Source organism: Glycine max, chromosome 8 (assembly GCF_000004515.6).
Source record: "Glycine max cultivar Williams 82 chromosome 8, Glycine_max_v4.0, whole genome shotgun sequence".
Taxonomy (NCBI): Eukaryota; Viridiplantae; Streptophyta; class Magnoliopsida; order Fabales; family Fabaceae; genus Glycine; species Glycine max.
The window spans coordinates 45,872,346-45,895,912 of NC_038244.2; the positions used below are offsets into that span (position 1 = coordinate 45,872,346).

The 23,567-nt window shown below is 31.0% G+C and overlaps 3 protein-coding genes across 3 annotated transcripts; all 3 read right to left on the reverse strand.

Annotated features, from left to right (window-relative positions):
- Nucleotides 1-4,726: 4,726 nt before the first annotated feature.
- LOC102667868 (1-aminocyclopropane-1-carboxylate oxidase homolog 12) lies at nucleotides 4,727-7,794 on the reverse strand. The gene is made up of 3 exons (XM_006586173.4): nucleotides 7,097-7,794; nucleotides 6,605-6,926; nucleotides 4,727-5,148 (listed from the first exon to the last, which is right to left on the reverse strand). The coding sequence occupies exons 1-3, from the start codon at nucleotides 7,633-7,635 to the stop codon at nucleotides 4,888-4,890; spliced, it is 1,122 nt and encodes a 373-aa protein (XP_006586236.1). The 5' UTR covers nucleotides 7,636-7,794; the 3' UTR covers nucleotides 4,727-4,887.
- Nucleotides 7,795-12,547: 4,753 nt separating this feature from the next.
- On the reverse strand, nucleotides 12,548-15,997 carry LOC100781078 (1-aminocyclopropane-1-carboxylate oxidase homolog 12). Its single transcript, XM_006586174.4, has 3 exons — nucleotides 15,417-15,997; nucleotides 14,752-15,073; nucleotides 12,548-12,986 (listed from the first exon to the last, which is right to left on the reverse strand). Exons 1-3 carry the CDS (start codon nucleotides 15,959-15,961, stop codon nucleotides 12,714-12,716), a joined length of 1,140 nt encoding a protein of 379 aa, XP_006586237.1. The 5' UTR covers nucleotides 15,962-15,997; the 3' UTR covers nucleotides 12,548-12,713.
- Nucleotides 15,998-16,772: 775 nt separating this feature from the next.
- LOC100781624 (1-aminocyclopropane-1-carboxylate oxidase homolog 1) lies at nucleotides 16,773-19,568 on the reverse strand. Its single transcript, XM_003532238.5, has 3 exons — nucleotides 18,828-19,568; nucleotides 18,107-18,428; nucleotides 16,773-17,371 (listed from the first exon to the last, which is right to left on the reverse strand). The coding sequence occupies exons 1-3, from the start codon at nucleotides 19,364-19,366 to the stop codon at nucleotides 17,111-17,113; spliced, it is 1,122 nt and encodes a 373-aa protein (XP_003532286.1). The 5' UTR covers nucleotides 19,367-19,568; the 3' UTR covers nucleotides 16,773-17,110.
- Nucleotides 19,569-23,567: the final 3,999 nt, after the last annotated feature.

Sequence of the window (23,567 nt, forward strand, 5' to 3'; positions counted from 1 at the left end):
AAAAGATTAAAATAGAAATCATGTTTAAAAGGTTTAACTCATCAAACCTGATCAATGACAGCAATTTCAATCTTGGGGCACTGCTCAAGTACTTTTAACAACTTAAGCCGCTCGCAGGCACGTTCCAAATCCAAATAGCCAAATTCAATGTGAGTTAAATTTTGAAATTCAGGAACGTAGGCTTCGTGATGAATCTGCAAAGGATACATCAAAAGCAACAAATTATCAGAATCCCCCCCCCCCCCCCCCCCCTTTTTTCCTTTAAAAACAGAAAGTGATGACAAAGAAATCTCACACTTCTTATCCAATCTATGTGCAGAAACTCAACATTGCTAAAAACTTCGAATGGAACCACAACCGCAGTTCTATGGATACGGGCTCTGACCAACTTGCGCAATGTTTTAAACTCTGCTTGAATTCCTCTCATATCATCTTCAATTTCATCATAAAATTCATCGCCACGTTCATTCGTAAATGCAGAAACCGAGCAAAATGCGTGGGTTTCAAGAAATTGAGGGAATTCAAATGCAAGATTCTAAGTAAAGGCAAACGAACAGAATAGCGAATTTTCACGTAAAGCTCTAATCTTGAGAGCCACAAGGGTTTCGCATCTAAGGCAGAATACGGTGTTTATATGTCTAGGCTGCAAAGTCCGCAGATAAATACACTATCACATATCATAATTTGTTTCATTCTCATATTGTATGCATTCCTATTTCATTTTCAAAAAATAAAAAAATAGTGAAAAAGCAAATAAAAAAAGAGCCAAAGTAAATTAAATAAAAGCGTAAAAGGGAAAACATAAACTTAGAAATCTGCAGGTTAGCCTACAAACCTACGGATTAAGCGCGTGAAGTCAGCGAGTTTTAAGGGTCATGCACAAAAATTTGTTATAATTTCTCGGATAAACTTAGAAATCTGCATGTTACGAATTTTTTTAACTTTTTTTTTTCAAAAATATGTTTTAAGAATTATTTGAACGCACAATGTTGTAGCAAATTAAACTAATATATTAATTATATTATAAAATAATTAATATCGTTATATATAATCTTAAAATTTTTAATATATATTTAATAGATATGTAAAATTAATAATAAATTTGATGATAATTAATTTTAATCTAATAATTAATTTATTTGCACATATGAATTTTTATAAAACCTGTAATTTTTATTTAAAATTTATATATATAAAAAATATATATTAGATGAAAATCAATTTTAAGTTTTTGCTTTTAATTCCATAAACAAAAAAATGACTGAAGTATTAATTAGGATATTAAAAACATCAGGAGCTAAACTAAGACCAGTCAATTTATTAATTAGGATATTAAAAAGATGAGAAAATAAACATAAAAATTAAATATTTATTAAAAATAAAAAATATATTTAAGTTTACTATTTTTATTTTTATGTGGTGGGATCTATGTGCCAGTGGGGAACGAATCTTTTTTAGTCCACGCTATATTGTCATCCTTATTTATTCTCTTTTCAACGTTTTCATACTTTGCAGCATCCATTCTTGTTCTCTTCTTTCTTTCGATCAGGTAGGAACTTTTTTCATTCTGTTATTTCTTTCTTCTATTTTGTTCTTTTCTCCGATTTTTGTTTCAATTCGTTAATTGTATTTTTTATTTCCCCCGATTTTGATATTTTAGGGTTTCCCCTCGTCTCCGGGCTCGTTTCGTTCTCGAATAATCGATCTACGATAATGACTCATATCCTTTGATCCGTTGAAATTTTACTGCTAATTTTTCACAAATTGTCGTTAATTTAGGGATAGGGTTGACTTTCTGTTAGAAAATTCGAGGAAAAAAATAAATCACATTTCACCCTCCGCTACCCCCATTTGTTGTAGATCTTTTTGGTTTTACCGCAATTAATAGTTTCATTCAGTTTGGATCCATGGAAACAAACACAAGAATAACACAATTTTAATAATTTTACCTTTTTTTGTCCTTTTCTTTTCAAATTTTGTTTCCTTTGCCACAATACAGACGGGGTATTCGTGGTTTGGTTTGTTAAGCCGTTTTGTTTGTTATTGTTTTCAATTAACTCTAAAGCGCACGCGGTAGCCAGAGGGATCGTGATCGCGAAAGGGCTCAGGCTAGAACTGGTGCTAAAGGCAAGCAGAAAGATGATGGATTGACCCCTGAACAGCGCAGGGAAAGGTTGGGTTGTTGTGATTTACCACACATACTTTGCAATCTCATTTTTTTTTTTTAAATTAATTGTGTGTAACGTTGATTTGTGGTGAATGTTGTATTTCTTCGTGGGCAGAGATGCAAAGGCGCTGCAGGAGAAGGCCGCAAAGAAAGCGGCACAGGGTGCAGGAGGGAATAATGCAGCTGGAAGCAAAAAATAGGCAATAATTCAATGAGTAGTTTGAGTTTGCCGTTTGTTGATTGTGGACATGGAATTTGTGGAAATTTTATGTTGCATTATTCATGGAGTATGATGTGTTTATTAATGTAACTTGCGACGGAAGAACAAATAAGTTGTGCTTCTTTGAAAGATGTTGTCGCTGGGGGCAGAATCAATAACTTGTATCTTTGTTTGGAATAATAGTATTTGGCAATTATATTGTGTTCTCTCCCCTCTCTTATTGTCTGAATTGCTGTTGCTACTTTTTTGATGACTCATTGTGTGCCAAACACAGTTCTTTGAATCAGCAATGTTTAATTTTATAATGTGAAGCTGTTCATATGAAAATTGTTTTGTGGTTGATTGTGAAGATGGAATTATTTGTATTGCATATTCTGATTAGGGTTTCTGGTTTATTTTCATATATCTGTATAATAGTTTGCACCTTAGCAGTATAGTGGCCTGTAGAGGTTTTGCATTGCAGTGTGTTTTTGAATAGCCTCTGTTTGGGAGTGTTTTGCAAAGAAGGATTATTTGGTAGCTAGGGTGTAGAAATGACACTCTAGCAAGACCCAAGAGTTTGGTAGGAGTGGGAACCCATGTGCCTATAAGATACTTTTTGCATGTTATCTGGAGGTGATATTGGTAGTAATTTGGGCAATACTTGTTAATTCATGCTTAAATAATACTTAAAAAATCTCAAAATATGTTTCTCTTAATAAGTTTAAAGCTTTTAGCAGAGATTTTGGGGGATGTTTGATCCTTTCTCTTCACATACATTTGATGGTTGATCAAGTGAAATCTCTATATTGATAAGGACAAAACTTGATGTAGTTTGATAGATATTCTTGCTGCTGTTCGCCAATTAGAATTGGAATTTTACCTTGGTTATCCATGTAATGAATTTTTTCATTGAATGCACATGCAGATTACCAAAGTGAAACCAATTCTAATTGGAGAACAATATCAAAAAGACAAAAACACTTATGGAACTGAATATAAGTTTTGTCTGATAAATAATTGGGATGGTATTAGTGGTGTTTTTAAGCAAAAAAATAGCAGTTTTATGCCGAGAATCCACTAAAAAATCAGCAATTGTGCTCTGCCGTAATGACTCAAGTTTACTGCAGAAAGATGGAGGTGTTTTTACTTGGATTCTTGTTGAATTTCGTTGCTGATGCATAATTTGACTGCTATTTTTTAGCCTTTAATGCTAAAATTTGCATTAGGATCCTTAAACTATGATGAGAAGAAAATGAATCTGGGTTGTTCTGTTATACGTCAATAGAACATTAAGTGAAACATAGTTATTCTCATGAAATTTTAGCTGAAGAGTGAAGACTTTAGGAACCTTGCTTATTGATTTGGATAGAAAATCAAATAGCTCTTCTAGAATTCTGTTTTGAAATTGTCTTATAAGTGCTGTTTACATGAAATATTTATGGTCCATTGACAATTTTGCTAAACAACAGAAAAAGTGATTATATTGGATGAAAATCAAGTCAAGCTCAACATGTTTGAATTAATGTTGTAAATTATTGAAGTATCTCGCGACTATTTTGCTAAATGAAGGTTCTATTATCTGTCATGAATGATTGATATTGGGAACGTTATTTGAAATAATGTTCATGGAAAATTAAAATTGATTATGGTTATTTAGGGATCAAGCTGTTAAATTTATGATATGCCATGAATGAGAAATCCGAGTTACCCACCCCACAATGATGTTTCATTTCTGATTCTTGGAACCATGTGAATAAAAATCAAAGCTAAAAAAAAGCAGCAAATCCCATCGCTATTGTTAACATAATGCGGGTTCACGGGGTGGACATGAATGGATATTTTAGCAAGCGGGCCGGGTAGCAATTAGGCACTACTAGTGTCCGTCGTCATTCCTAACCAGAACCCTTCTCTCGGAGAAGGGGAAGATCATGTGCTGCAATTCGCAAAGATGCAGATCCCATCGCTAGTTTTGAACATAATTGGCTGTTAACCAATTTGCAAATTGGGGAAATTGTTTAGGATTAGTAAACACCATTAGCAGAGCACCTAAATTTTGTACTACAATTTGTGGAATATTTTAAGTTGGAAAATTAGGCATGCCATAAGGCTTAATATGAGCAGAAGTTCTTGGATTATAACTTCTTTGCCCACTATTTGCAATTGCCATCATTATTCAATAACATAATTTCAATAGACACGAACTACGTAAGACTAAGAGGTCCCATTGTGTGTGCCAAGTTGTTATTGGAAATTACCCATTGTTAACACGAATTAAGAGTGCTTTCCCTAGAATCTGTTCAACACTGGTTAAAAAAAATAAAATTCTTCACCAACACACGTAAAGTATAAAGTTATTCTTTTGGAAAATGTGAACATAGATAATTCATTTATTTTCAATCTGGAGAACTTGTTGCTGCTGTTTATACAAAGGTCATTCTGGAAAACTAGAAAGTGGCTTCTTATTTAGATGAATTACAGCCAGATCCAAGAGAATTAAGAGTGCTTTCCCATGTTTGATTCACACCCTGAAGGGGTCCAAAGAAGAATTTCCATCAAGGCCCTTTGCATAATAATATGCCAAAAACTCTTTCAAGGTTGTGTCTCTGTAGATTGGTGGGTTTTCTTCTGAAAGCAGTTCCTTAATTGGACCATACATCTTTGATGTACCCTCAACTGGGTCATGTGAATTTACAAAGAAGCTTGCTACAGATATTCTTGGGCCTGTGTTTTGTGATAAGACACGGTGATACACACTAACAAACTTGTCATTTGTGATAAGCTGCACCAGTATGAAACAAATTGATTAATGCTATTCTCACAAAATGTGTCCACGAAGAAGCAATCAAAATGATTTTGCTTTCACTGAATTCAGGTGTTTAATAAAAAAAAAAGGTTATGGAGGATCAAAACACAACAACAGAATGGGTTTATCAATTTTAAGGTTTAAGTTTAGTCATATATGGTCACACTAAATTGTAGCAAGAATTGATTGCAGAAATATCAAATCTTTATCATGGCATTTGCAATCCATTGCTATCTCAAAGAACACATGAAATCACAGTTTTATGGAGAATCGTAACTTCAAATGAATACTAAATTACTAATACATTAATGAAGTTCAGAGAATTGATGGAAAAACAAAAAAAGGAACACAGCGCATATGCTGGTATGCACAAATTTTAGATATACAGTGACACATGGTTATATTGAGAACCTTGTACTCAATTCTCTTTTGGTACACATTAGGTTTCCTCTATTGTCATTTTATTATAAACAAATATGAATTTTACAGTATTTGGATAGATAACTATTCCCCCCACTTTCATAGTTTTGTAGTTTCTGTTTCATCGCTATGCTTTGTTAACGTGAAAACAATTATGACAAGAAATATCAGAAATATATAATTAAATACGTATCAGTAAAAGATATGATTGGATATATGGATAAAGTATATAAACCTCATAGAAAGTCTGCCACTATTTTCTATACAAGCAAATAAAGCAAAATGGTGATAGATATTCAGTTGTAGCTATCAAAACAAAAGAGTCCATTGGATTAACGTTGAACCTAATAATTTAAGGGGTTCATATTAAACTGTAAAAGTCAGAAAAGAGTGTTTGATTGAGATACTTTGAACCATTGCAAGCCATAGCTAGGAAAAACATATTTTACAACACCTTCAACTCCAAGGCTCCAACACTAACAATAGCGTTGCCCAGTTGTCCTATTAGGGAGATCGATTACATTGCTCACACACACTGGTGGGCTCAATGAAAACCAATTTTTCGTGATTATTCATCATGAGATTCTTTTTAATAATTTCTTCCAATGTCTTTACTCTACTCCTTTTTACAGGGATACAAATCATGCAGCAATCCACTTTCTTAATCAGTGACTCCAATAACTTTCTTTGCACATGTGTAAATCATTTTAACTATTTTTTTTTTCATCTTTTCTTTGATAAGCGTCACACCAATATCTTTGATAGGTGCCAACGCAATTTTCTATAAAGCCATATTTTACCCGTTTGATGATTCAGTCAACCTTTCCCAACCAGATTTTTCTTTCCCATGCCTTATGCAAAATTTGTACGATTATGAGCCAAACCAAAATAATAAAACCTATTATTAAATTTTATTGCATGTTTTTCTATTGTTTCTGCATTCTTAATGAGAATAACCTATAAAATGCATGCGAACTTCTAAAATTTGACAATAATAACATCATATTTTTACCTGTAGAAGATCTCCTATGTTTACAACCAGAGCTCCATGTACAGGAGGAACATTGACCCATTGATTCTGATGAAGAACTTGAAGACCACCAAGTTGGTCTTGTAAAAGTAAAGTCATGAAGTTACTATCTGTGTGCTTGGTAGTGCCCATAGTTAATTCAGGTTCAGGGCATGCTGGATAGTAGTGACCCAAAATAAAGAGTCCCTCAGCACAATTCAATTCTTTAAGGTAAGAAGGATTAAGTCCCAAAGCCTCTGACAATAACTCAAACATTGTAAAACCCAAATCCCTTATTTTCTTTGAATATTCAATCACAATGTCCCTGCAAAAACGTAATCAACTCATCATGCATGGATAAATAATAAAACTAGTCATGACCCGTAACTGGAATATTTAGCCTCTGACAATAACTCAAACAATGATTTCTAATTAGTTAACAATCAACATTGTAAAAATCTTTAGACGGATAGTTTATCAAAATTAAACTCTTACCTGCATACAGATGGTATTTCTTCAGGCTTGGCTGGATCAGGAGCAACACCAAAACCAAATGTATCTCTCCAATTAACAGGTTGGTCACTGTACAAGCTAATGTTGGAGTAATACAAAACTTTTTTCTTCAAATCTCGAGTATAGAACTCTTTCCTTACCTCAGCATCTTGTTCATGAAATCTACGAATTCCACCAATCATCTCATCCAAGACACTGATTGGAATTCCATGATTAATCACCTGGAAAAATCCCCACTCATGGCATGCACTTCGAATTTTGCCCATTACTTGTGTATGCAGAGCTGGATTAGAGTGTATGTCCTTGAGGTCTATGATGGGGATACTCAACTTGGTGTGACTAGGTGAGGTTTCAATGACATCCAGCTTGCCAGCATGAAACATGCGAGGAATCTTCGTCACTCCGGACTCTACAAGACCTCTAACACCAGCTTTTGAATCATCAAAGGCTTTCTTTTCAGCTTTCCTATCATAAGTGGAATCAATGGTTTCCCCTAACTGGTTTGTGTTTGTGACTACCATGTTCAGAGAAAACAAGCAGAAATGCAGTGGCTACCTCAAACACAAGTTGTAGTATTGATGAAGAGTGTGGATTATATAACTAAATCCAAATGGTAGTCAATGAGGTAAAAATAAACTTATGTGACGGCATTCCACGTTCCACACGCAACCCAAGGTATAAATATATTTTTTCTGTTTACCAAAGCAAAAGCAAGATATCTTTTTTAATTTGGTGAAAGGGGCAGAATAATAATAGAAATAGTTGTGATCCCAATTTTTTTAAAGGCAGAATAAAAACGTGACTGTTTTCATGGCATGTATGATAAGTCAAACAATTATATTAATGCCAGGGAGATAAGAATCATGTCGAGTTCGTAATTGCTTTTGGTATTTCAAAGTTAGTGAATCAAGACTAATTCTATTGTTGAAACCTTTCCAACACCCCCCTTCCTGGCCAGATCCAGAGTATCGACAATGTGGGTGCTTCAATAATGAATTTAAAATTGACTTTGATATTATTTTAAAATATTTTAGAATTTGAACTTAAAACCATTAAATCTCACAAAATCAAAGTGAGGATGATATGAAGCTTATAACTTTGGCAATATCACTAGACGTCCCCTCACACCCAACATGATAAAGGTGCTAGAGCCTACAATGATGACAAGCCAAAGAGAGGCACGAATCCTCTTCAGTGTTAGAGGGAATTGCTAAAATTATTTTAACTGCACATGCAGTTTCCTCCATAAAGGATGAGGGTCCGTGCCTGCCAAAGAGACTGCACTTAAGGTGGCATAGGAATGATATCATTTACGACATCTTTCCAGCACAATAAATAATAGTATCATTGTTGCCTATTAAATTATCTATAACTATAAGATCAATCATCAAAATAATATTCATGGCTACGAACTCGGTGCAACTCTTTAAAATTTGTTTTGGTACAAGTTAGTCCCCTCAAGTGAGCTTAGTCCGTTAAGTTAATCATATGGAACATAAATTTGTCAAAGTGAGTTTAAGTCCCTATAATGCATTTTTTCCCTTTCTCATTTACTCCTACAGAGCAAGGTGGTAGGTGTTGCAGGAAAAATCCAACAACAACAAAACACAATGAGCAATGAGCAAGAAATCAACCAAATCCAAGCAAGTTAAAAACAAAACCAATGAAATCAAACAATTAAATAAAAAACAAATCACAAATTAATGAAATAAAAAATAAAACCCTATGTAAAAACACCCATGTGAGAATTTTGTGAAAAACAAAAGTGAGAGAACGAGCGTCTCGAAATCGCAAGGGAGAGAGTGTGAGGCTTGAGAATGTGTAACTCGAGAGGAGTGAACAGTGTCTCCGTGAGAGAAAAGACGGAGAGAGGAATGAGTGTGTGGAGAAATTGAAATTCTTTAATTTGTACGAGAATTTCAAATTATTTCTTTTTTTGTTGATTAAATTTTTTTTTTAAAGTGATATTTAATTTTCCTTTAAATTATTATTTAAATATTAAACTTAAAATGACAGATATTCAATATCCCATTTAAAATAATTATTGTGATAAAAGTATCAATTTAAATACATAGTTAAAGTCTTCGATATACTTTTAAAAAAATACAGACTATAGAGGACATCAGCATTTAAAATCAAATTAATTTATAAAAAATTATTGATATAAGTGATTTAATATTTGAGTTCATTAATTAAAATTTAGAGTTTAATCCTGACTTAAATATAAGTCATAACTCAATATATCACTTTATTCTAAAATAACCCCAATAGAAGGAAATTAGTTAAGTCTGGAGTCTCTATTGTTATTCCCACGTGCATTCTTTGAAATCTAACAATAAATCATATTTTTTTTTTCTTTCTATTTCGTTGTTACACTAGGACTGTTGTATATTTCTGTTAATGCGTTTTTAGTGAACCGTAATCATCACATGCTAGAAATGTCATGATTGATAACTTGTTTTATTGTTGAAGCTTTGATATTTGTGGCATCTATGATTGCTAAAATTTAATTTGATCATATGGTTAAACCTTATAATTGATAAACCGTTTTCTCTAATTATGTTTTTTTTCCTCCATTGTCTTTGACTAAACACCCGAATTCAATGAAAGCAAAATCAGTTTAATTGCTTCTTCATTGACACTCTTAATTCTCATACGAACAAGTCACCCATTGGTTGGATATGAAGAGATGTAATTTGAAGTGCCAAATTGAATTGGTCCATGCTGATTAATAAAGTTTTACTATCTTGATTTTTCTGCCAAATGTCAATATTAGATTTTCACTGAAAATCTATAGCTAGATTTTTAAATTTTGTTAATGTTTTTAAAGAATGAGTAATATGAAACCAAAAAAGTTATAATTCATTCTGGTTCCTCTTTTTCCAAAACTATTAAATCGAATCAATTATAACTTTTTTATAAACTATGAAATGGAATCAATTACTAGTATAAAAAAGTTATAATCAACCACCACCCATCCTTCAAAAATGAGATCTATACTTAGTTTAAAAAAATTCTTTTCACCACCTCACGATTTTTTTAATTTGTCTCAAAGATATAAGGAAGAAAAAAAACAGGGGGAGGGAGGGGGAGCTAAAAAGTTTATTTTATAAGAAAATGTCAATATTTCATTTACTTTTAGTCTCGAGAACTTGATGTTGTTTATATGAAAGTCCCTTAACTTGGGAAACCAGAAAGTGGCTTGTCTATTCTATTAAATATATATGAAAGTTGTAGACATATGAAAATACATTTATGCTCTCTCTAGTTGACTGACACGTGTCATCTATTTGGTTTTTTGGTCTTTTCAGATAGCAGAGGAGGAGCTGTCAAAACAACCACTACAACAGACACATTACGAAAAAATGACAGCAAAATCAATGACGAAAAAGGAAGCTAAGACACAACGTCAATTGCAGTTCTAACTTTTTTCAATTTTTCTTTTAAATTAATCTTCACTTTACAATCTCATGCATTTTAAATCAATTATTACAATCAATTTTACTTTTTTTTATATAGCTAAATTGTTTGCACAAAAGTACATGTTTAGGTAGGAAAAAAAAGATTATTATTAAAAGGGGACAGAGTTTCGAAGAATTTCACGACAACGGGATTAGAGTGACTAGTTTCGAGAATAAAGGATTAGGATGATTCCAGATTCAACTAATTATCGACTTTTTTCTTTCTTTCTTTCTTTATTTTTGGTTTAAGGGATGATTTGCAGACACATGTAATGTTTTTTAATTTTTTTGTTTTTTCAACTTTTTCTTAAAAAAAAACTAGTTAGTGATCAATGTTTCCTACAGTTCTAGATTTTTCTTTTGTCAATATCCAGTGTGATTCTAGATTTTTTTCCTCATTTCCTTAGATACTTTCACTCTCTTTTATTTTGACTAATGTACCTGACTGGTCATCCCTTTTCTCTCTCTAGGTTGGGTGTCACAGCTTACACCATCTCCAACCTGTGTATTGACATACACTGCATATATTCAAGCTTCTTTTATGTTATTTTGAGAAAGAAGAAGAACGTGGTTAGAAGCTCCAAGCCTTGTGCTAACCTCACTTCAATATTCAGAATGAGGGGTTTCTTTTTTCATTATTCTGTTTAGATACGTTTTGCATCTGATGATCATGCTTTGGATGGGAATCGACATTTTGGTTTTCTGCAAAAATAGTTACAAAAAAAAGGTGAGCATTTTTTTTATATGTTTTGGTATTGCACAAAATACTTAAATTTACAAGCTGATTTTGTGGTTGTTCATGTTGCAAGATTGTGCTAGAGATATGATTATTATTAGTTGTTAATCATTAGTAAGTGTTGGACTATATGTGCCTAGACCAGTATTTAATCATGGCCAGTCCCATATAACATTTTCTAGGGTACAAAGCAAAAATGGACTAAAAATAATGATACATGATAAAGATAAAAAAATCCTTGAGTACAATAACTAATGTAGTTTTCAAGGAGGTGTTCCAGAACTTATGATAGGTATTGTTTTCTTATAATATTTCACAAAAATCATAATTTATCTATATTGCAGGTTTTCTTAACTTCAACTATGCAGGTTTTTTGACTTTATTGTACATAAATTCTCTTATATTTTGACTGCTACAAGATTACTCCTATTTTTAAGGTTTGTTTATCTAAATGTTATTTATTATATTCAGTGTGTGATTTATTTTTTCCATTTATCAATCCAACATGCATTTTGTCTAGCAACAAATGGTATTATTTCGAAGCTCTACCTCTCTTTGATCAAAGTTATCCTACCAACAAATTCAACCCCAAGACAAGTTGAATGAACTAATTATGACTTCAGCTTGAACAACCAAGAAAATCACTTAACCTATCTACATTGTAGGTTTTTTTCTTTTTTTTACTTCATTGTACAAAAATTCATCTACATACTAGCTACTTTGTTTAAAAAATATTACATTCCATAGATCATTGCGGAAAGTTAATCTGTTAACAAAAAATAATGTCATCTATCCAGTTTATACCATATACTTGGCTATAACAGCTTCCTCTCCTTTGGTTGCCCAACTTTATGTTATCAGCAAATCCAAATAATAAGGCAAATTCAACAAATAGTTATCGCACTAAACTACTTACTTAGAAAAGTAGCAATACTAAAATAACTAATTATTTTTACTTCATCGTATAAGATCTCCTTACATTAAGACTGTTATAGAAATATTCCTGCTTTTGGAGTTAATTTATTTTAATCTATCATTCCAATATATATTTTCTTATCAACAGATTTATCTACTTTTACCGCTCAATTCTACCAGCAAGCCCAATCATTAAGACAAGTGAATTATATACCAAATCATTTTATATCATCACAACACATTTTTTACCACTCCATTATCTTTTATAAAGTTTTTAAAATTTTTAATAACATTTTCGAGATGTAATATTTGTATTGTGAGTTTATATTCAACTCTGTTTTTATTTAAATTATAAATAAAATTACATTTCAAATCATCATTCATATGAATTTACATTATTTAATAAATTTTATTGTTAAACTCAATAAGCACAAACTCACTCTTTACCGTGCATACGCACCGTAAAGAGTGCATTCCCATGTTCGATTCACAACCTGAAGCGGTTCAAGGAAGATTTTCCATCAAGGGCCTTTGCATAGTAGTATGCCACGAAATCTTTTATGGTAGTGTCTCTGTAGATTGGTGGATTTTCTTCTGAAATTAGTTCCTTAATTGGACCATATAACTTCTGTAAACCTTCAACTGGGTCATCCGAATGTCCAAAGAAGGTCCCAAAGAAGCTTGCTACAGAAATTCTTGGGCATGTCTTCTTTGATAAGACCCGGTGGCACACACTGACAAACTTGTCATTTGTGATGAGCTGCACCAGTGTGAAACAAAAAATTCATTAAAGCCATTCCCACAAATTGTGTCAATGAAGAATCAATCAAACTGATTTTGCTTTCACTGAATTCAGGTGTTTAATCAAAGACGTTTATGGAGAAAAAAAAAATGCAATTAGAGAAAATTATATTATATATAACTTAAAAGAAAAACCGAAATTGCACATTCATTTACGAAAACTAAATGATAAAATAAACAATAATTTTATAAAACCATAATAATTTAATATAGCCTAATTAAAAATAATAATTTTATAAAATTATAGTTATATAGTATAAAATAATCCATAACAGTTGTGAATAGAAATTAAGAAATAAACTATTATTATTATTATTATTACAATTTTTTATTAATATCAAAATAATTTTTATAAACTATTTCTTTTAGCAATAAGAAATATATATAATAAGAATTTTAAAGTATATTTTAATTTATTTCTCTATATATTTGTTTAGGTACTTTATTTTGTAATTATTATTTTTTAGTAATATACTTTTATCATATACATGCAGATTTAATTAATAGATAAATAAATAACTCATTAAGCTAGGTCTAGTGATGCAAGGTCTGAGTAGTTTACCTAACATCCTTAGTCTCTGAAGAATATATTTTTATCATATACATGTAATAATGCAGATTATAAAATCATGATATATATAAATATAGTCTAAAATTAGATCGACCACTAGGGCTCACTCCAACACCAACCTGGATCCCATCTGGGTAAAGAAATAAAAAAGTCGATTACGAAGGTGCTAACTCAAAATGCATCGGACATGACAGACATCATCCCAGACTTCCATTGTCATCACTTGGCCATTTCTCCAGAGGCCAGACCCGTGTCTCATAAGAAGAGGAAGTTGGGTGTCGAGAAGGGAAAAAGCAGTAGAGGAAGAAACTAACAAGTTATTGAATTTTGGGTTCATAAGGAAGTCCATTATACTACATGGCTAGCCAATGTAATTATGGTGAAAAAAGGCAAACATCAACTGTAGGATACGTTCTGACTACACATACCAATACAAAATGTGTCCAAAAGACTCCTACCCACTACCGAGCATCAACCCTTCTAGTTGATGAAGCTTCAAAATACCCCGTTCTTAGTTTCCTTGATGCCTACTCCAGCTTCAATCAAATTCAAATGTTCCCCTCAAACGAGGACAAAATGACATTCTTGATTGATAATGCTAATTACTACTACACAATCATGTTGTTTGGCCTTGAAAATGTAGAGGTCACTTACCAAAGGCTAATGGACAAGATATTCCTCAATCAAATTGAACGAAATATGAGAGTCTACGTGGATGAAATGGTTATCAAAAGCCAAAACATGGACTCATACGCAAAAGACTTGGCTGAGATCTTCAAGGAGATGAGAAAGTGGGATTAGAGGTTGAAACCTGAGAAGTATGTCTTTGGAGTACAAGGCAGAAAATTTCTAGGCTTTATGCTCACTCATAGAGGCATCGAAGCCAATCTAAAGAATTGTGTAACCATTATCGACTCAAAACAAAAATTTTACTCTATCATTTAAGTGACAACATCGACTCAAAACAAAAATTTTAATATATAATGAATTAAATGTAACAAAAAAATTTATTAGGAATCTAAAAAAAAAAACAATCACTTGTCATAAAAAGTAAGCTCTAAAATTTATTAGGAACCTAAAACACATTTAAACTTAAAAGTAAGCTCTAAAATGCATAATCTAACGATTGAGAATAATAACTTGGAATATTTACCTGTAGAAGGTCTCCTACGTTTACAACAAGAGCTCCATGTACTGGAGGAAGATTGACCCATTGATTCTGATGAAGAACTTGAAGACCACCAATTTGGTCTTGTAGAAGTAAAGTCATGAAGTTACCATCTGTGTGCTTGGCAGCGCCCATAGTTAATTCAGGTTCAGGGCATGCTGGATAGTAGTTACCCACAGTAAAGAGTCCTTCACCACAACTCAATTCGTTAAGGTAAGAAGAGTTAAGTCCCAAAGCTTCTGACAATAACTCAAAGATTGTAAAACCCACATCCCTTATTTTCTTTGTATACTCAATCACAATATCCCTGCAAAAAAGTATAAACTCATCAAGGATAAATAATCCAATCAACTAAACTGGATCCGTTACTGAGATACTTGCAATCATGATCTGTAACTAAATTTCGGTAACAAATGTTTTTCATGTAAAGTATAATGAAAAAGAACCAAGGCCGTTCTCCTTAGCTTTTCTTATTCACAACAAGATGGGGTACATAAGCAGATAATGTAAAAGTTTTTTATATTCTTCAAATCATAGATTACAGTTTTGTTGAAAATTGTTAACTTAGCATAAAAGTGAAAACATGATTTCTGATTAGACAACGATGTAAGAATCTTTGAACAGATAATTTATCAAAATTAAACTCTTACCTGCATACAGATGGTATATGCTCAGGTTTGGGCGGATCAGGAGAAACAGCAAAACCAATTGTATCTCTCCAATTAACAGGGTTGCCACTGTGCAAGCCAAGGTTGGAAAAGTACACAACTTTTTTCTTAGAATCCCGAGTATAGAACTCCTTCCTTGCCTCAGTGTCTTGTTCATGAAATCTACGAATTCCATCAATCATCTCATCCAAGACACTGATTGGAATTCCATGATTAATCACCTGGAAAAATCCCCACTCATGGCATGCACTTCGAATTTTGCCAATTACTTCTGAACGCAGAGCTGGATTAGAATGTATGTCTTTGAAGTCTATGATGGGGATAATCAACTTGGAGTCACCACCTGAGGTTTCAATGATATCCAAATCCAACTTTCCAGAATGGAACATACGTGGGATCTTTGTGACTCCAGACTCTACAAGACCCTTAACACCAGCTTTTGAATCATCAAAGGCTTTCACTTCAGCTTTCCTATCATAAGTGGAATCCATGTTTTTTTCTAACTGGTTTGTGTTTTTGACCTCCATATTGAGAGAGAACTAGCAGAATATAAAGAAAAGAATGGGATTATTAAATAATTAAATCGAGATTTATGACAGTTAACGAGGGAAAAAAAAATAATATAATTAAACTTATGTGACTGCATTCCATATTCCACACGTAACCCAAGGTATAAATATATTTTTTCTGTTTGCCAAACCAAAAACAAGTATATTTTTTTTAATTTGGTAACCAGGGCATAACAGCAATAATGACGACCCCAAACTTTCAAAACTCATAATAAAGGCTCAATTATGCTTTCAACACACGATTGATATCTGAATTTTGTGTTAATAAAATAATAATTTTATTTTTTATAATTGACACTTTTTTTAATTTTTAATAAATTAACGAATTTAATAAATTAACGAATTTAATAATTATTTTTTGATAAATTTTTTCATTTGTTATACAGAACTAATAACAAATGATTTTTTTATGAAAAAACAAATACAAAATTTATTAATTTACAGAGACAAAAAAATGTGTCAAGAATCAAAAATATTTTGTTTTATCAAGAAATAAAAATGATTTTTTTTATCAAAACAAAAATATAAAATTTAGATATTTATTAAAAATCACAAATATTATTTCGAGTACAAACATATTTTAATCCCGAATAAAATGAGACTGATTTCATTTCATCTATCTATAACTTTACAAGTTCTCCATTTCAATGAAGCCACTTTTTAGTTTTTACTGTTGAATTAACAGTGTACAGTTAGTTTTACCCTTTCTGTTCTCAGTATGGGCTTTTGGGTGTAAAAATGCTGATAGTCCAAGTATTGAGGCTCAATGTGTATGCAGTGCTTTTTTTTATTTATTTCGGTAATGCTGTAGGAGACTAGAAGATACATTTAAAACTTGTCCTATCATCCTTTGTTAAGTCATATCCATTCTAATGGAATCTCTTACATATTTTTCTTGAATGGCACGAAATTATTCGTTACAACACAAGCTAAGAAGCCTAGGATGAGACAGATGAGCATATGTCTGCCCAGAAGGTTTCTTAATTTGAAGCTTGTTGTGTGAAGAAGAAAATTAAGAAAATAAAAGGCATCAGAAATAACACATTACAAGCACCTCCATGAGAATCAGGAGAGCATCGTTATTTTCTAGGTCTTAATCTGTTCATTTCACAACCTGAAAGGCTGCAAGGCAGAGTTCCCATCAAGCCCCTTAGCAAAATGGTGTGCCATGATCTCTCCTATGGTAGTGTCCCTATAGATTGCTGGGTTTTCTTCTGATAATAACTCCTTAATTGGACTATAAACCATTGATGCACCTTTTGCTGGATCATGCGAATTCGAAAAGAAGCTTGCTACTGAAACTCTTGGCCCTCCATGATTCGATAAAACCCGATGATAAACGCTGACAAAATTGTCATTCGTTATAAGCTGCAACAATAGCTAGCAAATTAATAATTATACTCCTCACGTACAAACTGTATTGATGTAGATGAAGCAACTGCTCAAGCCTACAAAGTGACTCACAAATTTTTCATAACACAGATGTTATTCTCTTTTGCCTCTTATGCTGAATGTTGCATGTTATGAATTGACAACCCTGTTTCTATGCAATTTTTCTTTTTAATTCTAATAGGGTTTGCTTTGTTAACTATAAAACAATCATTTCTCTGAAGATCAGAGAGAGAGAAATACGATTACTTAACATGTGTATATTTACTTTCTCCTTATGTGTTTAGGAAAAAATAGTGCTGTCTAAAAGAAAAAGTATCACAGCAAAGCAAACTATCACCAAGATTTATATGTCTATGGTGCATGAAATGTTAATTGCTGTTGAACCCCTGAAAGCCATATCAAGGAAAAATATAGTACAAAAGCATAGTGGCCATAGGGCCATGATAACTCATATTTGATAAATCTTTAGAGTCAATCTTTCCATAGTTTTCTTTCCCATAGTCTTGCGCATTCCTTAAGTTTTTCTTCATTTAGCGATAAAAAATAAAAATAATGCGGACATCTTTTGACTTACATAATTAGAGGCCTAACCTAAAACATAAAATCTTCTCACGATATTTGATTTTTATATTTTATCTTTTGAAGTAATCTTAATACAATTATCTGAACATATAAACTACAGAAAATGCTTATTACGGTTCTAGTACTTACTTGTAGAATATCTCCTACGTTTACAACAAGAGCTCCATGCACAGGTGGAACATTAAACCATAGTTTTTCATGAAGAACTTGAAGACCACCCAGTTGGCCTTGTAGAACTATTGTCATGAAGGAACTATCAGTGTGCTTGGACGTGCCCAAAGTTAATTCAGGTTCAGGGCAAGGTGGATAGTAATGACCCTGAATGAAAAGTCCTTCAGCACAATTCATTTCTTTTAGATAAGATGGATTAAGGCCAAGAGCCTCTGACAATAACTCAAAAATTGTACAACCCAGTGCCATAATTTCCTTGGAGTATTCAATAATTATGTCTCTGCAAGTACATAAACAATTCATCAAGAATTCGAATAGTTTAACAACTTTTTAAACTTTTTTTTTTATGGGAAAATGTTAATTATTAGTTTTTGTTAATAGAGGAATCGAACACGCCATCTTTCCCCCACTTCCCTTCTCTCTTTACCACCCAACAAACTTTATATCTCCAACAATTTCTGAAACTGACATGCACAAGTGACCAATTCTTCGAAAAACTGTATTTAAAACATGAAATTTATGGTTCGATAATAACTTAAGCTACTTGAAAAAATGTTCTCCTTCCAGCATATAATAGGAAAGCACCTAGATACATAATATAGAATACAAAGAAAAAGGGAAACTAATATATCAAAATTATTAACAACTGTAAAATGTAAGTACAATATTAACTGATTACCTAAATACTGTAGGTAAATTCTCTGGTTTGGGTGGATTAGGAGCCATAGAACATCCAAGTGAGTCTCTCCAGTTAGCAAACTTGTCTAGGTACAGGCTAGTATTGGAATTGTATAGAATTGTCTTCTTCAAATCTCTAGAGTAAAACTGTTTCCTGACATCAGTATCTTGTTCATGAAACCTTCGGATTCCATCAATCATTTGATCCATAACACTAATTGGAATTCCATGATTGATCACTTGGAAAAATCCCCACTCCTGGCATGCACTTCGAATTTTGGTGACAACTTCATTATGCAGTGCAGGATTGTTATGTATGTCTTGTAGGTCTATGACAGGAATACTCAAGTTCGAGTCACTGGCTACGTTTTCAGTTATGTCGATGCCGGAAAGGAACATGCGTGGGATCTTTTTCACACCAGAATCTACAAGACCTTTAACACCAGTTTTTGAATCATCAAATGCTTTTATTTCAGCTTTCCTATCATAATTGGAATCATTGCTTTCCTCTTTTATCTGGTTTGAGCTTTTGGCCTCCATACTGTGACTCAGCAGTGCCTGCTTCTGATGCAAAATGCACAATCAAAGCACTGAGTATTGAATTCAAAACAAAAGAAACATAGATTTTTCTAAGATCAAGCCAAATCCCAAATAACCCTCGGGGGAAGAAGTAATTATATAATAAGTGGCACAAATTAATATAAACACATGTTTTTTCTCTGTATGGAGAATGACACAAATTGAAAAGGATGGGATATGCCACTTTCTCAAAGACAGAATAAAAACGTGACATTTTCTGGTGGCTTATGTGATTTGTGGTCGATGCTCAATTGACAGTACAATAATGCAAATGAGATAAGATATCATTTATAACATTTCTGGTGCGTTATCTCACACGTAAGAAAGCACTTTTTCGCATACTCTTAGTATATTTTCTCTCATTAGGTTGAAATTTGATAGGTTTCACGTCATATTTAATAATTTTATTTTTTATTTTTATAATTTTTAATAAATTTTAAATTCAAAGAAATGCATTAGAGAATGTATTTTTAGCACTCCTTGACACAAGAATAAAGAAATAATAAATTTATATTTTTAATTTAAATGTAGTGACACATTGTAAATGAATTTTACATTGTGAATTTGTCATGCTATCAAAATTTCTCAATGTATATTAAATTTATTAATTTTCATAATAATTATCTTCAAAGTGATATTTAACCTGATCTTTAATAGACTCAATTACAATCTATGTCCTTTTAGTTTTCTAAATCCATAATTTTAGTTTTCTTGATTTTTAATTGTAACATTTGATCACCTAATTTTATAAATTTATGATATTGTCCTCTTGATAGATTATTAACTAATAATTGTTATTATTAGGGATATTAAATTAAATATAAATTATTAATCATGAAAAACTTTAATAAAAGATTATTAACTCTAATGTGGCTATGTTACTATTGGTAGAATTGTATGCGACAATGAAGGTAGAAGAGTTGTTTGTGAAAAAAAGGATACACACATGGTTGTTGTGGAAAATTATAATTAATAATTTTTTATTCAATTTTTAATAATTAATAGTTTTGATTAATTTATAATTAATTTAATGACTCAATTAATCATAATTATTTGTTAATAATCTAGTAGGATGATCAAAATCACCCATTTATAAGATTAGGAAGACTAAATATTACAATTAAAATTAAGAGGTACCACAAACATGAATTTAAGATACTAGGGTCGCAATTTAACCATTTGAATAACATGTAAATAAAAATTATATTGATTGCACATGAAAATTTAACTTTAAATATATTGGAAGGCCTAGAATGGTCAAACAGCAGATGTAAGAATAATTATAAAGAAATCTAAGACAGTTTATCAAATCTTCCCTACTAGAATATTTTGTAATTAATTCCACTGAAACAACTCCTAATTATTAAAATAAAGAATAGCAGCCACAATTTCTAAACTTACGATGTCAACTAGACATTACCTCTCTTTAGAAGGAAAATATATACAACTTGTATTATTGTATCAAGTCCTAACCTGAGATGTTGCAAAAGTAATATATTTGTATGAATATTTAGAAAAAAGGAAAGGACAAAACTAACCTTGAGCCACAAAAAGGAAAGGACAAAACTAACCCAAAATATATACAATATGCTTTGGATTGCGGAAGCAAAGTTTGTTTTTTGGGAGTGAGTGTTAGTATCTATCTAGACAGTCTCTGGAGAAATAAAAAAACGTTATTTTGGGAGTGAGTTTACTTAGAAAATTAGAACAACCTTCCTTAGGTTTGTACTTTGTATGATGATGACCCTAACCTCTTCCAGATGCCTCCTAACCTGCTCCCTTTGAACAAAGGAAATTTCAGCCATTAGATATAAATTTAAAAACATGAATAGTCCAAAATGGTTATAGAGAATGAAAAAAATAATTGCAAAATGGTCCTTGGTTGAAAATATTGTTGTATTCCTACACACACAAACAGAGAGGTTGTTTGTTGTATATGGCTGGGTTACTGGTTGTTGTTGGCAGAGAAGTTTGCCGGCTCAAATGACTTGGCAGAGTTTGTTCATCTTGATGTTGTTTGTGTAGTGTGGCTGTCTCTAGGAAGGGAAGTGTTAGCCATAGATTTTTTGATACATTATATATTAAGACTAAGAGATCCATTTTACTTTTTTGGATTTGCTCATTTTTGTTTTTTATGGTTTAAAATATCTGATTTCACCCTTTATGTTTTTGAAGAGATCCATTTTAATCCTTTTTTTTCATGTTTAAGATTAAAATATGGGTTTCTTTCAAAAGATAGAGGACGAAATTGAGAATTTTTAAACATAAAAGAATGAAATGAGAAAATGTAAAAAAACTAAAGGAACAAAATGATATTTTTTAGCATTTTTAATGGTATTTTCATTTTCAAATTGTAATTAAAAATAGAACAAGTATAAAAAAATATTGTCATATCTTTTATTAATTAATTTTAAAATAAAATTTAGGCTTAAACTGCTTTTGATTTTCTTATAATGAATAAATTTTGTTTTTTGTCTTTATCATTTTTTTAGTTTTTTCAAAATTTCATTTTTGATTCCCGAATTGACTTGACTATTGTTATGTTAAAACTTCAAACGACAACTAGTAGTTCAAAATTTGCTAATTAGTACGGGTGTATTAAATTAGGATTTTAAAATACTTATTTTTAATAAAAAAATCTTATAGTAATTAATTAGAATTTTCAAATAATATAAATAAAATTTGTGATATCCAACTTTTAAGATTTCTTACCAGGACAACCGAATTTGATACTAAAATAGTCAATAAATTTAAAATTGACTAAAATTATTAACATCGTAAATCTTTTAAAAATAAAGAAAAAATATCTTAATTAAAAAATAGAAAAATTAAAATTATGAACTTGTTAAGAATTAATCATGAAATATCTTAATTAAAAAATGAAGGAGTAAAAACATAAAAAAAAAATTGGAGAAAGGAAATTACATTTTAATCTAAAATTTAAAATAGTCCTTATAAGACAAATACAATACTCAAGAGATCAAATTGGGGAAATAAAAAAAATTCTTAAAAGATCTCCAGCAAAATGCAACCATAAAACAAGATGAATTCAAAAAAACAATCTATTTCCAGCGACAATGCATCTGAAAGCCCAAATATCCCAAAAGCAATTGAAATCTAAAAACCCAAATTCAATAAAATTACAGAACCCAATACAAACATTATTCAAGTCTGAAACCCGGATCTAAAACGCAGATCTGAAACCGAATTTGAAATCAACTGAAACTTAAGGTTGGAGTTCAAGCATTCTTCGTAATTACACAAATTGTTAATATATTTTTTGTTACTAATTAAATTAAATAATTTTTAAAGGGCGTGAATGAGTTAAAATAGTCGAATAAATGATAATATCATTTATCAAATAATTATTGGATTTTATATATTTTTTAAATGTTAGTAATAAATAACAGTATATTTTTGAGGCAAAAAGTGTTTAGACATCTACCCTAATGGTTTCATATTTCAAAGTTTTTTTTTCCTATTTTTAAACTTAAGTTATATTAGAAAATATCTCATGTATTGCATGGTATTTATATTAAAAATAAAGAGAACCATTAAAAATATTTGATTAGAATTATATTAATTGTGCATGATAAAAATTAAAATATTTGATTTTTATTTTGAAAAATGTAAAAGTTATATGAATTAATGAAAAAATTAATATGAATTATGTCATGCATTGATTTTTTTTCTATTCTTATTTTACTTTTCTCATCTTTATATTTAATTAGAAAATAGAAAATCATTAAAAATATTATCAAGTTGAATATTGTATATCACCAACGCGTTGCGCAAGTTCCATACTAGTAATAAGATAGTTTTTCAAGATTTTTTAAATGATAAATTTATTTCCAATTTTAACTTATTTAAAGTAAAAAATATGGTAAACTGAAAAATCAAAGACACATTCAAAGTCAATTTAAGCATGTTATATTTAAAAATATTTCAATTCAATCTAATGATGAATAAGTTTCACTTTCTCATTTTACATATCTCTTCATTATATATAAATATTTAAACTTTATTAATTCTTGTATTTGCAATTATCTTAAAAAATAATAGTTAAAGAATATAAATGATTTATCTTAATTAAAAATATTATATGGAATACTTTACCTACATCCTTAATTATCATTATTTTCTATAAATGTTTTTAATAAAA

Excerpts from the sequence above, each read along its gene's own strand:
- LOC100781624 (XM_003532238.5), bottom strand. The coding sequence starts at position 19,366 with ATGGAGGCCAAAAGCTCAAACCAGATAAAAGAGGAAAGCAATGATTCC. Across the intron at positions 18,429-18,827 it reads AATTTACCTACAGTATTTAG|AGACATAATTATTGAATACT; the intron begins GTAATCAGTTAA and ends ATGTACTTGCAG. Across the intron at positions 17,372-18,106 it reads ACGTAGGAGATATTCTACAA|CTTATAACGAATGACAATTT; the intron begins GTAAGTACTAGA and ends CTATTGTTGCAG.
- LOC100781078 (XM_006586174.4), bottom strand. The coding sequence starts at position 15,961 with ATGGAGGTCAAAAACACAAACCAGTTAGAAAAAAACATGGATTCCACT. Across the intron at positions 15,074-15,416 it reads CATATACCATCTGTATGCAG|GGATATTGTGATTGAGTATA; the intron begins GTAAGAGTTTAA and ends ACTTTTTTGCAG. Across the intron at positions 12,987-14,751 it reads ACGTAGGAGACCTTCTACAG|CTCATCACAAATGACAAGTT; the intron begins GTAAATATTCCA and ends ACACTGGTGCAG.
- LOC102667868 (XM_006586173.4), bottom strand. The coding sequence starts at position 7,635 with ATGGTAGTCACAAACACAAACCAGTTAGGGGAAACCATTGATTCCACT. Across the intron at positions 6,927-7,096 it reads GAAATACCATCTGTATGCAG|GGACATTGTGATTGAATATT; the intron begins GTAAGAGTTTAA and ends ACGTTTTTGCAG. Across the intron at positions 5,149-6,604 it reads ACATAGGAGATCTTCTACAG|CTTATCACAAATGACAAGTT; the intron begins GTAAAAATATGA and ends ATACTGGTGCAG.